Genomic DNA, 15,828 nt, shown 5'->3' on the forward strand with positions numbered 1-15,828 from the left:
TGAAGGACATCAGATCTAAGGATGGTGCAGGAGAGGAAGACCCCGGATGAGATGGATTGATACAGTAACTGGGACAGTGAGGGTTGGTATGTCAAAGTTCGTGAGATTGGCTCAGGGCAGGTAGGCTTCAGGGCTATTGTACATAGGGTCGCTATGGGTCGCAGGCGACAGAACATAACAATTTTTTTTTAAATAGTGGAAGAAATTTTGGATTTCTGCTCATCACTTTAATGCCCAAGCCCCCCAGGAGACAGCTGGTTTGTTACAGCTCCTGCTCCATTCCGATGCCAACAGAGCCCCCTTTCTCCCTGTCATGCTGCAGCAAACAAGTTAACAGGACAGCATCGAGATCTCTGGCCGCGTAATCCATAGGGAGTCACACAACCAACCCGAAGGTGGTGTCTCTCTGATGTGCGGATCCATCAGTGACTCCACAGGAGAGTGATGGACACTCTCCTCTCCTGCAGTTGATGGCCTCCAGAAATCTGTGTTCACCAATGAGTCCCTTCTGATCGGACAACAATGAGAAAGAGTTAAGAGATACTCTACCTGTGATGCCGCCCCAGGCCCTTGGACATGATCCTGTCCCTTCAGGAGGAAATCTTCATCTCCTGACTCTGGCAGCCCCTCCTGACATAGACACATCTCATTACACAATATCAGAAACTCCCCGTCCTGCCCATCAGAATGGTATTTAGAAACAGGAGATGCCAGGTTCATAGAGGCTGATGCACATTTTCCAACATTTTCACTCTCTGCCTCAAAGCTGGAATTGTATATGATTAGCAAGGTCTGCAAAGTTATTTAATCTTGAGGGAACAGATTTCCTTAATGCACGTCCCCAAAAACAACACCTAGAGACCCACATGGGCCTGACCGTCAACCTGTGGATAAAGCTGTTGTCTCAGTGCACAAGCGCCTTCCCCAGAGATGGTGACTGGCCCCAGGTGAAGGGGTATCGGGATTTCTCACTGAGACCCAAGGATGTTAAAGACGCAAGCTCATTGGCTGAGATTTCATGACATGAGTAACTTGGATGACTTCATCAGGGATGTTCTCCAGTGAAGCTGGCTGTGTCACGGGGCGTTTGTGCTGGTGAAGGATGGTCTCTCACTTCCCTACCCACAGTTCCATCCATCCTGGGCATGTACTTGAGTGAGAAGGGCACAGAGTCGCTCAGTCTGTCGGAGGCACCTTTTTGACCTCATGAGCCCTTGGGAAGGGCTTTGACTGCTGGTCAGTTGAGTCGCCTCATAGTGACCATCCCTAGACGCCCAGTCAGGTCTCTGAGGCTTTGAATCTACGGGTGGAGACTGCCCATTTTTATCTCAGATCTGCAGATGAGCTGCCAGCCTTTGGATTAGCAGCCCAGCAGCGTAATAGACTGCACCACCTGGGCTCTTTGGAAGAGCTCTGAGAAGCCCCAAACCAAACCCCAAAACCACCATCTAAGTGTTGATTCCAAGTCAGAGCGGCCTCAGCATCCTCCCCGGCTGGGAGGCTGCGAATGTTTACCGAGGTTGAGTTTCCCGGGACCAGCGGATAAATTCAAGCGAATGGTTTTTGGTTAGCATTGAACGCTTTAACCCCTGTGGCGCCAGGTCTCCTGGAGGGTCCTCAGAAGTCTGCAGATGGCCCTGAGAGCATCGGCTGGACTTAGAGATGGCCCACTGTCTGCTGTCTTGCGGTCACTGGGTGGCACAGATAAAGCAGCACTCACATGTAAACCACAGGGTTATGGTTCACACTCAGCGAAGATGCCTTAACAGACAGCCTGACAGTCCATTTCTTGAAAACCATGGTGGTCTCCAAGAATCTCCTGAACACAAATGGGGCTTGGTGCGTCTGATCTTTTGTTGTTACTCCTTACTGAGAAGAGCCAGACTCCCCAGGACTGTATGAGGGTTTGGAAGGATCGTCCTTTCCGTACTGTTCAGAAGTGTGTCATCTGGCTGCCTCTGGGCTTTTCTGTGAGGCACTGGCCCAGCTGTGGGAGCAACCTTGGGGACCACCACACTGCATACCGTGGACGTGCAGTTCTGCTGTAGGAAGACGTCTCCTTGACAGGCTAACTTGGATCCCGTCAGGTCTGTGATTGTTTTAACCCATCTGTTTTCCTCTTTCATTCCTAGGAGAGAAGGTTGCACATGTACATAGTTTATTGTCAAAATAAACCAAAGTCTGAGCACATTGTCTCAGAATACATCGATACCTTCTTTGAGGTAAGTCTCTGGACAGACCTACCCACTTCTCAATCTCTTCTTGCATTTGCCTCCCAGCTGTTCAGGCAGTCCTCGATGTCAGTCTCCGCACCAGCGATTCTGGGATTCCATTTCTTCCTGGAACTCTGAGCCATGAGAGTGAATTCCAGCCACGGCTGCACCTCTGGCATTCAGAAGGCTGGGCCATTGGTACAATAAGCAGTGTGCTCAGTTTTAAATGACAAGCACCTGGCTTTATCAGAGTAATCCTTGTCCTAAACTGCCCATTTCTTCTGAGGTTTAAATAAAATATCGGTCTGTAATTAGACAGAAGAGGAAGCAGTTGAAAAAGGTCTTTTCATAAGCATCAACTACCACTTTGGTGTGTTGGGTTTCTTTTTAATTTTTTTTAATAATTTTAATGAACATTTACAGATAATTTGGATTTCCATTCATTCATTGCTGCACTTCTCTACCCACCCAGCCCTCTCCCCCCAGCCCCCCCAGTTCGCTCCTCTTTCAAAAGTAAAAGAAAGACTCCCTCCCTGGTACACAATCCCCCTGCACCCCTCCCACCGCCCCAAGTACATTCAACTACCACTTTGAAAAAGGCCTCAGAAGGTTCCCAGGTAAAGCTGGGCAGTGCTCCGCAGTCCACTCCCACCGGTAGGCTCTGGGCTCTGGCACCGAGTGGCACCTTTCCTAGCAGTGCTGTTGTTAGCCTTGCTGGCAAGCACACAGACTGAAAATTCCCCTTTGTAAAAAAAAAAACCCCAACATCTTTTTTTTTTCTTCTTTTCTTTTCCCCCTCCTTTAAAACCACAGGACTTAAAACAACGCCTCGGCCATAGGTTGCAGCTCACAGATCTGTTAATAAAACCAGTCCAGAGAATCATGAAGTATCAGCTGTTACTGAAGGTGAGTCAGTGTGGGACAGGGTGTGTTTGCAGGAAGGTGCAGCTTGAGGAGGAGACCCGGGCTTGGCAGGGAGAGTGGAGATGTTGTTAAAACTACAGCACAGCGTCATTTTAATTTTTAAATATTTATGAGTAAATTTGTATGTGTGTTAATATAAAACCTTTTACACTGCTTCTCAATTTTTCTCTTACAATAGGTAATTTTTTCCCCCCTCTCTACCTGTGCATACTAATTATTTTCTTTGGGATAATTTCTCCCCCTCTTTTGACCTTAAATATTTTTTTAATCTTCTTGGAGTCTTTCATAAAATATAAAGGTTGAATCCCTGCCTTGACCTTTTTGTTGGTTTAGCTCCCAGTTTGTTTAAATTCTCTAACACACTCAAGGCAAAAATTCTATTTTTCCATGCTGAAAGGCGACTGTTTATAAATGTATTCCGGTGGCCAAGTGGTAAGAAGCTGCACTGCAATCCCAAAGGCACATGGTTTGAATCCACCAACTGCTCTGCAGGAGAAGGATGGGCAGTTTCCTCCTGTACGTTTAACTGTCTCTGAAAACCTGCTGGAGGATTAGCCGTTGGTTCCAACTCAACAGCTCACAACAACAACAAAGTCAGATAAAAGCCTGTCCAGGCTCAAGTTGAGAACTGTGGCCCATATACACAGGTGTTGTTGTTAAGTGCCGTCAAGTTGCAGGCGACTCATAGCGACCCTATGAAGGAGAGTCCTCAACGCTTGGGTACCTTTCATCCTCTCTCCAGGTTCATAGGGTTTCCAGAGGCAAGCTATTATGGAAGTGGATGCCACTCCTCCTTCCAAGATAGACAGGTGTAGTCCAGCCTTATTGTACAGCAGCTTGAAAGCCACACAAACTCAACTCATTGGCATTGATTTGGAGCTGTTTCATAGCTGACACCCCAGTGGGTTTCTGAGGCTGTAAACAGAACAGGAAGAGATTGGCTGGCTGGCTGGCTGCAGAGGAACCACTGGTGGATTTGAACCGCCAGAGAGGGGTGGGGTGTTTTTGTTCATTCTTGAAAGCGTAGTCATCCGAGCTGGCGTGCTCAGCACAAAGTGTGCCCCCAGAGTGATGAGGAAGGCTCGTGGGGGCTGTTCGCACCACTGCAGCCACCCTTTCTCTCTTCTCCCCCCGGCAGGACTTCCTCAAGTACTCCAAAAAAGCCAGCCTGGACACATCAGAACTCGAGGTGAGGCACCCCCTGCTGCCCCGCCCGGGTCTCCCGCATGGCTCCCTGGGCGTCAGAGGCCTGGAGGCATTCCCTGTGAGGGAGGGTCCTCCCAAGCAGGCAGTGAAGGCAGGGGGGTAGGGAGCACCAGGCGTTGTTCCAGGGTCGTCAGGAACTGACTCTGCTTTCTCCCCCAACAGAGAGCCGTGGAAGTGATGTGCATCGTCCCCAAGCGGTGCAACGACATGATGAACGTGGGCCGGCTGCAAGGATTCGATGTAATGCAGAGACTGTTCCGGGAAAATGCTCCTCGGGTCCCCCCTGCCCCGGTTACCTCCTTTCGTCTTGGGTCATCTCTCCCTGCAGAGAGAAAGCTCATCTTTTTTCATGGGTTCTCTCACTTCACCTCACCTGGTTGATGTGCTCTCTGAACTCCTTTTCATTAGATTTGCTCTTAGGGAACTGCCCCTGCTTCAGAGCTCAGGGGCTCAACCGCAGAAACAGACAGGATTCTGTTAGCATCTTGGGTCCCTTGACTGTCAGAGGAGCCAAGTGTCTTCCCCTGATGCTTGAAGCCTTGTTGGTGACAAACAGGGAGCCCCGAGACTGTATCCCCTGAGATCCTGACTGTGAGGGAGGGACACTGTGTTGATGATTAGTCTTGCAAGCTTGTATGCATTAGGCTAACAAACTGTATGTGTTACCAAGCCGCTCACATTGCAGAGTACCTGCTCTGTCCCTTAAAGATCGTCAGAGCTACCTGGGATGCCAAGAGTCTGCTTTTCTTGCTCGCTGTTGCTTGGAAGGTCAAGTCCTGCATTCTAGTGGTCTGCTTTCTGCTTCTCCCATGTCCACACAAGTGGAAGCAGCAGGAGGGTTGCACCAATCTCTTGTGCATTTCTAGCTAGCTCCCACTAGGTGGTGCTGATGCGGCTGGTCTGGGGACTCAAATTGTCAGGGAGGCCAGTGGTTTATTTGAAGGATGGCAGGAATATTACAGGTACACCTCTGGGATATTGGCGTTTCAGCTCCAGACCCCCATAGTAACGCAGATGTCAAAGTAAAGCCATCACAGAATGGTTTTGATTCCTCAGTCCATATAAAAATTAGGTTAACAGTACACTGTAGCCTGGGAGCTCTGGTGGCCTAGTGGTAAGAAATGGCACTGCAGTATCAAAGGCACTCAGTTCAAATCCACCAGCTGCTCCGCAGGAGAAGATTAACATCCTCTGAAAACCCACTAGAGGGCCAGCTGTGGGTGGTTCTAACTCGATGGTACTCAACAGCATACTGTAGGCTAGTTAGGTGTGCATTAGCGTTAGGATTGAGTTGGAGATGTTGCGAGAATTACCAACCGGTGACACAGAGGTAGGAAGTTTTCACACTGGCCCCAGTCGACATGTTCAGTGTGGCACTACCACAAACCCACAGATTGTTTTAAAGAAGAAAACCAGGGTGTCTGCAAAGTGCCATGAAAGGAGGCACACCTGTATTTAGGTGATTGTTTGGTCTAAGAACTTATTAAGAAAGGAGGCCTTTTGTTTGTTTGAGCTCTGGTGACCTGGTGAGTAAGGAGTTGCACTGCCGTTCAGATCACCTGCCTGTGATTTACAGCCTCTGAAATCCCATTGTAGGGTCAGCCATGAGTTAGTTCCGAGTCGGCAACAAGGATTTGAGTTTGCTAAGTTCCTGGAAGCAAGCGGAGTGTGGTTCCGTGGGAGGCAGTCTGAAAGCACCGAGCTTCCGCCCCCTGAAGCCTGTCCTCCTCTCCTCCCTCCTCACAGGGTAAAATCGTTGCCCAGGGCAAGCTTCTGCTGCAGGACACCTTCTTGGTGACCGACCAGGACACAGGCCTGCTGCCTCGCTGCAAGGAGAGGCGGGTGTTCCTCTTCGAGCAGATCGTCATCTTCAGTGAACCCCTCGATAAGAAAAAGGGCTTCTCCATGCCGGGATTCCTGTTTAAGAACAGCATCAAGGTAACGCAGGGACCCACGAGTGAGCACATGTGGCCTCGCGCCAGCGATCTGCAGAGTCGCACATGGCGGGTGCCGACCCGTCACACCTACCCAAGCACAAGCCTTGGCTGTTCCTGTCACCGTCCCCTGCACGTGTCGGGTGTGCACGCCGGGCTTGCGGTCCCTGGGGCTTCCTCACGGCTTTCTGTCCTACAGCAGCCACCCCATTTTGGGCACAGTCACTCCTTTACCATAAACCTCTGCTTTCTCTTACATGTGCAGCTTCACCCACACATGATTTTAATTGTCAGATCACTTATTTCCCTTGTGATAACACATAGAGCTGTAGAACACGTTATGTTGGTCTTTAAGAATTCTCTCTTAACAAGCTCTGGTAGCCTAGTGACAAGAAGCTGTACTGCAATCCCAGAGGTAAGCAGTTCGAATCCCCCAGATGCTCTGCTGGAGAAGGAGGGACAATCTCCTCCTGTACCAGTCAGATCCAGTTTGACAGTACACACACCAAATAATAATTTTTTTTTTAAAAAAGCGTTATATTTCTCTCTTGCTGGGAAAGGGAAGTAAGGTATAAAAACTAGGGCATCTTGCAGGCATTTGCAATCTAAGCTCACACTTCTGGACAATTGATTAAGCTACTAGTTAAAGTATTGTATCTCCATGTTAAAAAAGAAAAAAATTGCCAGGTTGATTCAACCCATGTTGACTGACTCGGTGAGTTTCAGAGCAGAAACCTGCCCCATGGGGCCTTTGATGGCCGTGGTCTGCCGGAAGCAGAGCAGCAGGCCTTTCCTCTGAGACATTTTTGGGTGAATTTGAACCCCCGGCCCCTTGGTTGGTAGTCGAGCACTTACTCATTTGCACCCACACTGGGAGGCGTTAGAACACCCCTCTCTGAAGCACAGAAATGGTAACTCTACCAGAAAGCAGTTGTTTGTGGCTCTCCTTAGTGTCAGGTCTGACGGTGAGCAAACTTTCCTTTGCACTTGTCTGTTGGGGGGTCAAGGATCTGTGATCTTTTCCAGGTGAGCTGCCTTTGCCTAGAGGAAAACGTGGAAAATGATCCCTGCAAATTTGCACTGACATCCAGGACGGGCGACGTGGTGGAGACCTTTGTCTTGCATGCATCCAGTCCGAGTGTCCGGCAAACGTGGATCCACGAAATCAACCAAATTTTAGAAAACCAGCGCAATTTTTTAAATGGTAATGTGTGCTTTGTTCCCTTTTTCCTGATGTCTAAGTGTCTGGTCGCGTCTCAATTCTGTCACATACCAGTAAGAATGGCAGGGCTGCTTCAGCACTGAACAGGGTGGCGGGCATCATTCACAGCCTCACTTCATCTTCACAACACCCCTTAAGGCAGGTGCTATCTGTGTTTCCATTTTACAGATGAGGAAGGTGAATTGTTTCTTCCCAAATCAAGGGCAGAGTAAGGGTTCAGAGCATACTGTCTGACCGTCAGGCATATGCCCTTCCCTCCAGAACCCCTCACCCTGATTCTGACCCACGAGGTCACAGTGCATTGCCCAGAGGTCATGAAGGCCTGCAGCAGGGACAGTGGAATTTGTGCTGGAGGGCACTGCAAGCCCTAACCTCCCTCCTCCATGAAAAGCTAAGACGCGTCTGTTCTGGGCTCCCAAAACCTCATGACGTGTCTTCTTAGCAAAGAGGAGCTGTACTAAGCTTACATGCAATTGATCACTTGCTACATCTTTATATCAGAGGCCTAAAATTGTTTGTCTATATCCAAGGCTGACACTGATTCTGGTTCTTCCTCGGGCATCACTGACAGGCCTGGAGAATTCAGTCAGAAGTTAACCAACATTTAATCGTTCCTTTGGCCTTTTCCATGTTCCATTCCTGCACCCCAGACCAGTAGAAAGTTGTTGTTGTTTTTTTCTTTGTCCCGAGAAAACCACCTCCACCCCTTGCAGAACGTTCCAAGAACCAGGTACGTAGGTACATAACAAAAAGAAAAAAGGTTACCTGGCATTTCTAGCAAGTGACAGCTTGGAGGTTAACCCCAGATTGCCAGGCTGGTGGGCTAAATATTTCAGTTAGAAGATGATACATCTTGGAGCCCACAGAGCAAGTTTTAGCTCCCATGGAGATAATGAAACGAATTAACTTACTGAGGCTGAGTTGGAACTGACATGTAACTGAGCCTCCAGAGGATTCTGGGTCACCAGAGCTCCCTGTACTAAAGCACACTATTCCTTGAGTACTTTGTTCTGCATTCAATACTAGTCATACATCTGTATACCAAGCATGTACTATTTGTGTGGCTACTGCCACTCTTAGCCAGAGAGGGCTGACCCGTCTCTCACGGTGACCCCGTGTATTACATTGTTCTGTGGGATTTCCTGGGCTATACTCTATATGGAAGCAGATTTCCAGGACAGACTTCCACAGAGATGCTGGGTGGGTTCAAACCACCAACCTTTCATTTAGCAGCAGTTGCAAATTACTGTCACCACCCATTCTCTTTAGCAAGGTTTTTAACAATAGAGAAAGCGTTAAACTTTTGAACTATGAGGAAAAGTGGTAGCATAGTCTGTAGCATGTTACATTTGTAACTAAAAGGCTGAGTGTTGCAATCTGAGGGTAAAGTATTTTTATAATTAATAATGAGACGAACAGCCAGGAGTGAGATAAAACAGAGCTTAAAAACAGGGGGCCAGCAGTTTCATAGACTGAACGCCAGATTCTAGCTTCCCTGTATCTTTATTGAAAATTATCGGGAAGTAAATCACAAAGAAAATTGGATGCAAATGAAGCCAAGCTCTATTGAAAACCTTCCTCGTGAGGGAGGGGTCAGCAAATACAATGCAAGAATCCAGTAAACCCTTAAGGATCGCCTTGGTGCCTCAGGTTGAATTCCATTCTGAAATAGCATTCAGTTTGTTACAAATACTTAGTATCGGCTTCCCATAGCTGAGTATATCCATTGGTTCGAATCCCCAGCGGCCACACTGGGGTAAAATGGGCACACTCTTCTCTTTCAGATTTACAGTCTCAGAAACACAGTGAAGGGCTGCCATGAGACCGAATGACCTTGATGGCAAGGAGTTGACTTGAACTACAGGGAAATAACTAAACATTAGCACTTTGCTTTAAAAACCACCACAAAAACTGCAAACACTATGAGACCATTACGCTAAAGGATACTGGATACCTACCCAATTGTAAATACATTTTTTTAAGCCAAAATAAAGTACAGAAAAGATGCAGTTACCATTAATTTATATAAGAAAAAGGTTTTACACTGTCCCAAACTAAAAAAAAAAAAAAAAGGTAACACAAAATCTGAAGTAACACTAATGTGTCATATGAGCAGGAATGACAGATGGATCGCTCATGTGAAGTAGAAATACAGTGTATGTACAGGGTGGTTCCCCTGGAAGGAGCTTAGAGACACCCCTCTTAGTGTTTGGCTTCCCCTACACAAGCACTGAACGCTAGCCTACTTTCCTAAGCCTTTTGGTTATGACAGCAGGTACAAATGTGTGTCTAGTAAAAGCAAAGTGTCACAAAGCAAACTTTAAAAAGCAGGGGACCTGAGACGCGTGTCCACAGGACTGAAGGAGGTGCTGCCACCGAGCATGGATGTGCTGCCCCTTCCCTCTCTTCCTTCCTCCTGGGTCCCCTCGGCTCTGAGAAGCCCTCACACACAGGCCCCCTGCAGGATTCAGTGCATCGATTCCTCCAGCGTTTAGCACCCGAGTTGATGTTTGTCATGTACTGTGATGACAAATCCAAACTAAGTCACTCATGGGAGAGCATCACAGCCAACAAGGGCCCTTACACTTGCCTTGTCAGCTTTGGAGTATGAAGCTGAGCACTGCACAAGCTGGGTCCACCTTGGGTACCACATGGGCTCTCCCTGGCAGCTCTGTTCCTACAAGGACAGTGCCCCGTGAACACTCAGGGGGCTCCAAGCTTGTTCTGCTCACTGTGAACCACAGCTCTGGCCCCTATTCTAGGAAAATCCAGGTTTCCTGAGCTCCTGTAGGCTCCCTCACGTTGGCCTGTCTCCAGCCCACACCTGCAGCTCCACCACCATATGGTTTTAACCTCCAATGCACAGGAACCTTTCTTCTGTGAGTAGGTGGTGTGCTGCTGTGGCCTTCTGTCTGCAGCCCATGATGCCCGAGGCTTGAGTTAATTGTCATGGCTTCCTTAGGGGACACTCCTGTCCTTACGTCCAGCTGGCTGTGTCGCAGCCCCCTCTCTTTGGTTCCCCTAGGAGACACTCCAGCTTCATGCCCAGGTGGTTGTGTGGCCGCCCCCTTTCTGTGGCTTTACCTAGAGGACACTCTGATACCCATGTCCTGGGGGCTTTGTGGTGGCCCCATCTGTGGCTGTCCTAGGGGACACTCCGGTCTCACACCCAGGTGGCTCTCCTAAGGGAACATTTGGCGCTCATGCCCTGTGTGGCCGCCCCCTCTCCATTGTCCCAGCTGAACCCCTCTTGCCCTTTCTGCTCTCTTGCAGCCTTGACATCACCCATCGAGTATCAAAGGAACCACAGCGGGGGTGGCGGGGGCGGTGGCGGCGGCGGCAGCAGCAGCGGGGGCAGCGGGGCCCCCAGCGGCGGAGGCGGCAACCACGGCGGAGGCCCTGGCACTGGCGGGGTGCCCAGCTCGAGCAGGGGCCGTCCCTCCAGGATCCCCCAGCCCGTCCGCCACCACTCCCCAGTGCTGGTCTCCTCCGCCGCCCCGGGCCCGGCGGAGGCAGACAAGATGTCAGGTACGTCCGCGCGCGGCCCCTCCCCGCCTCCTCCCAGCAGCGGCCCGGCCAGCAGGCCCCCTCCCTGCGGAGACGCGGACCCGGTCCCCAAGATGAAGGTGCTCGAGAGCCCCCGCAGGTCCTCCGACGGCAGCGCCAAGGACGCGCGCGCGCCGCCCGACGACAGCCGCCCGCGGGCCAGCCTGGGCGCACTGCCGCTGGCCAAGGCCCGGCCCGGCGCCGCCTCGCCCCTGCACTCCCCGCTGGCCGCCCCGTACCCCGCGGCCATCGCCAAGGAGCCCCTCCCGCCCAGCAGCCCCCTGCAGAAGGGGGGCTCCTTCTGGAGCGCCGCCCCCGCCTCCCCGGCCAGCCGGCCCGGCTCCTTCACCTTCCCGGGGGACAGCGACTCCCTGCAGCGACCGGCACAGCGCCACGCGGCCCCCAGCAAGGACACGGACCGCATGAGCACCTGCTCCTCGGCCAGCGAGCAGTCCGTGCAGTCCACCCAGAGCAACGGGGTAAGCCGCGGCCTGGCCCGCCGCCGTCCGTCAGTCCGTCCGTCCGTCCTCTACTAACTCCTGCTCTGCGGCTGCACTGCCCACTCGACTCTCCGGCTCCTGGGCGCGCCCCGCGCAGACGCTGTCGCTCGGGGTGTGTGCGCGCACGCGCAACGGACACCGCCACCTCCACTAACTCTCCCTGCTTTGCGTGTGTCTGCTAACAAGAGAACGCCCGTCTCTAACTCTCCGAATGCACCACTCTAAGCCTCTCCAACTGTCCAGCCAGCAGCGGACCTGGACCTCTTCCTCCAGCCCTGCTTTCCTGGCGCACGGGGTCAAGGGCCCACTGCCCCAGCTCCGTTGCCTCCTGCTCTAACTGGGATCTGTACCCTCTAAACTCTGCTCAGCGCTGGTCTTGGGCTCTTTTTTCCTGGCTTACATTAACTCTGCAGCATTCTTGACTCATGTGCCGGGAGGGAGAAAATATCCCTCAAGAAAACTTCCAACAGCCACTCAAAGCACAGCAGGCTGACCAAAGTCGTGGGAAGGAATCAGTGCAGGGGCGGCATCCAGGGGCTCGCTCTGGAAGACACACACTCGGGGCACCAGCAGAGGCCACCTCCTGCCCACATTGTGAGGCTAGACTGTGCAGGGGCGCCACTGTCCAGGAAGGGGTGCAGCGAAGCCACAGTCACCACTTCTACAAAGGGGAGGCAGGACGGGGGGGCCCCTCTGCCTGTCACCTTGTCATCTGAAGCCCGAGGGTTGCTGTGGTGGGTTTTCCCTCGTTTTCTGGGGCCCTCACTGTCCTTCCCCAATGTTTTCCTCAGTGGAGGGTGGCCGGGCCCCTACCGGCCATTGGAGAACGAGCAGAACCATCTGAGTAGCCTGTGTTCAGCCTCTTTATACATTTTTTTAAATACATTTCAAAAAAGGATCCGTGTCTTTATAAACAAGAAAATCTAGCTTTTGCATGTATCTCTCTGCTAGTTTTTTATTAATGCCTTGTTGAGTCTTGGCTTTCCTTAAGCTGCTTGTAGGAAAGTTTGTGACTCCTGGTTACATTTGACATATTTCTTTATACCAGACCGCCATCCTCAAGGATGAGCGATCATTCCAGGCCTCCTCTGCCGTGTCTGTCCCTGAAAGCCCACCTGAAAGACCTCTGTGGTGGCCAAGCCCATTGCCCCCAGCCTAGACTAGGCAGGCAAGGTGGGCAGGTGGGCATCAGTCACAGATCTCAGCCAGAGAAAGAGGGGCAGGTGGCCCAGGAAGATCGTGAGCCTATGTTACCTGTGACAGCAGGAGGGTCCAGGTGTGGGGCACCCCCGTTCCCTCCTGACAGCCTGCCTGCTGGCTCCTAAAGAAAAGAAACGCTCTCCAAGTCCGCTCCTCAGAATTAACACCATGGTTGCTTCTAGCTAAGACCCAGTAACCAAAGTACTTGGTCAGATTTAGCTGCGATTTCTGTCTCCCACTCCACATCACATACTTTGGGCATGTTGCTAGGAAAGGCTATTCATCATTCTCGGAAGACTCACTGCATTGACAAAGTGATAGTAGCAGTGGGGTCAGGTGTGTGAGAGATGGCAAAATTGGCTCAGGACAGGGCAAGGTTTAGAGCCACCATTCACAGGATCGCTATGCGCTGTAGTCAGCTCAACAGCAGGTGACAGTAGTATTGTTTCTGACTCAGGAGGTGACCTGAAGTGCTCTGCCCCCTCCCAACCCAGTGTTCTACAAAACCCGCTGCTTCTTCCAGCTCATGGTGATCCTATCAGTGTCAGAATACAGCAGTGCTCTGGAGAGGGTTGGTACCAGTGGATTGTTGGTACTTTATCTGGAGGTGCCTCTGCTGGTACGCAAACCCGTAACCTTCCGTCATCGGCTCATCACCTTAACATTTGGTACCCCTTGGAGCTCCAGTTGCTTCTGGACTAGTCAGAACACTTTTACAGGCACTTCTCAGCTGGGATAGGGCTCGAGGCCTTGCACAGGGCTGTGAAGTGTCAGCCACAAGAAGAATTTCAGTTCCAGGAACTGTCCCTCCATCTCCACTTGTTTGAGCCATAGTGTCCACTAGGCTTATCAGCAGAGGTGACCTTTCCCACAGCCTGTCCTAGTTCATAGACTGTCTGAGGTCATGGCAAGTGGCTGCTCCTGACCCACAGCCCACACACGGTGCCATCTGCACAGTTTTGCTGAGAGGTGGATGTGAGTCAGTCTGAAGTGCCGCTTTGCGGCGTCTGTCTCCATGGCTGCCTCATGGGCTGCTCCCTACCACCTGGCTCCCCAGGACAGGGTGACTCGCTCCCACCCACCATATAAGGATGAGGAAGCCGTGGGCAGTGGGGCCAGCTTTCAGTGCGCAGCACAGTGCCTGGCACACGGACATTGAGAACACAGGAACTGCTGTTATGACTGGGACTCACCTCTAGCGTGGCATGTTTCTCCAAACAGCTCTCCACAGATGTTGTTTTCTAGCGAGCCTGTAATGCCGGAATTTCTGAGTTCTGTCACGTTGTTGCTGTTGAGTGTTGTTGAGTCGACTAGGACTCACAGAGACCCTGTGAACAATAGTTGGCATGGAAATCTGAGTAATAGAGAATGTGTAATAGAGTACAAAAGGCTCCCATTTATATATATATATATATACACGTGTGAAACCTCTGACCAGCAGAGTCCACACAAGCTAGGAGGAGGGCTTGTGCGCCATGTGTTTTTACAAGAAGAGCTCAGCCCTGCCCCAGGGTCACCGTGCCCATGTACCTGGCCCTTCCCAGCTCTGTCTCCCAGAAGAGAATCCCCCACCCCCAGGGTGTGCCTGTAAGTGGAGCATCCTGTTCCTCACCCCCTCATCACATGCACCCACGTGCTGACGCCAGCACCTAGGCTGGCTGTTCATGAAGCAGGTTGTCTGAATTAGACCATCTGCGCTGCCCAGGCCCTGCCCGTGGCCTCCAGGTGCCCAGCACAGGCGGCTTATTGGAGCTGAGAACCGCCTAGTGTGGTCCTAGCCCAAGCTGAGAGGGCCAGGATGCCTGGTGCCATTCCCACCTCCCAGCTGTGGGCAGAGAGGATGTAGTGTTTACCAGGGGTCTCTACTGTCCTCCGCAGTGAGCCTGTCATTGTGAAATGAGAGCTGGGGACAAGGTTGGCACTTGGGTTTCTGGCTTGTCTTTCGTGGCTCACATCACTCAGCTTTTACACTCTAAGAAATCATCTTTGTTCTGGGCTTGCGGTGTCTCCACTTTGCAGTAGTCACTACTACACAGTGAGTGAGTGAGTGTGTGAGTGCTGCCTGCTCCCCGCCAGCCGGTGACCTAGAGACGCTCGGGTGCCGCAGGATGAGGGTGAGGTCTGTTCCCGAAGCCTGTGTGATGCCAGGCTCGGGGGCAGTGGCCCTGCCCTGTGTCCCTTTGGGACCTCAGCCTCATGGAAGAGAAGCAGAGCAGCTTTTCATAGAAGGAGTGAGTGTACTTCTCAGGTGTGTCGTGGTTTTTGAGAAAGGAAGGAGCAGAGATGATTAAGTGGTTCACACGGTTCTAGAAGGTCCTATGTTGGTAATTGTCTCATCCAGCAGGTTGAGTGACTTCTCCATAAGCCAGTCTGTCCCTGAGCCAAGAGCTACTCTTTGTGGCTTTTAAACTTAATAAGTTTTCAAAATGAGCCTGCAGTAGCATTCCATTATTGTGTTTGGGGATAGTCTAACAAGGCATCCACATGACTGTTATGACTGTTGGGCTGTTGTTTTGAAGGTACAACAAGACTGACCTTAATTATCAGCCTTCAAAATGGTGTCAGTGTTGAGGTGTTTCCTTTTAGCTTGTTCCTACGTTCCTTTCTTAGAGAAGTCTGGGGTTTTCGGTTTCTGAGAGAGCCCTGTCACATTAGTGGGGGGTCTACAGATCCGTTAGACACCCCACACACTCCATACTTGTATGGTAGACTCGCTCCACGTGGCTCTCAGGTGGCTCAGACTGACCCGGCCGTGCGTGTCACCAGCCTCTCACCTGCCTGCTCTCTGCCTTCCTGTCCCCTCTCCAGAGTGAAAGTAGCAGCAGTAGCAATATCTCCACCATGTTGGTGACCCACGATTACACGGCAGTGAAGGAGGATGAGATCAATGTCTACCAAGGAGAGGTCGTTCAAATTCTAGCCAGCAACCAGCAGAACATGTTCCTGGTGTTCCGAGCCGCCACTGACCAGTGCCCTGCCGCCGAGGGCTGGATTCCGGGCTTCGTCCTGGGGCACACCAGTACAGTCGTCCTGGAGAACCCCGATGGGACCCTCAAGTGAGTGTGTGCCTGCCCGGCCGTCCT

The 15,828-nt window shown here is 51.5% G+C and overlaps 1 protein-coding gene across 1 annotated transcript in view; it reads left to right on the forward strand.

Annotated features, from left to right (window-relative positions):
- The window catches only part of TRIO (trio Rho guanine nucleotide exchange factor), a 404,313-nt gene that overhangs the window by 371,602 nt on the left and 16,883 nt on the right, over positions 1-15,828 (forward strand). Inside the window, exons 43-50 of the mRNA XM_006895017.1 lie at positions 2,133-2,222; positions 3,027-3,119; positions 4,276-4,326; positions 4,506-4,583; positions 6,090-6,281; positions 7,304-7,481; positions 10,773-11,524; positions 15,554-15,801. Coding sequence (XP_006895079.1) covers positions 2,133-2,222; positions 3,027-3,119; positions 4,276-4,326; positions 4,506-4,583; positions 6,090-6,281; positions 7,304-7,481; positions 10,773-11,524; positions 15,554-15,801 — 1,682 coding nt within the window. The remainder of the gene's footprint in view (positions 1-2,132; positions 2,223-3,026; positions 3,120-4,275; positions 4,327-4,505; positions 4,584-6,089; positions 6,282-7,303; positions 7,482-10,772; positions 11,525-15,553; positions 15,802-15,828) is intronic.

This window comes from Elephantulus edwardii, unplaced genomic scaffold (genome assembly GCF_000299155.1).
Source record: "Elephantulus edwardii isolate Elephantulus edwardi_28Jun2011 unplaced genomic scaffold, EleEdw1.0 scaffold00153, whole genome shotgun sequence".
Lineage (NCBI taxonomy): Eukaryota > Metazoa > Chordata > Mammalia > Macroscelidea > Macroscelididae > Elephantulus > Elephantulus edwardii.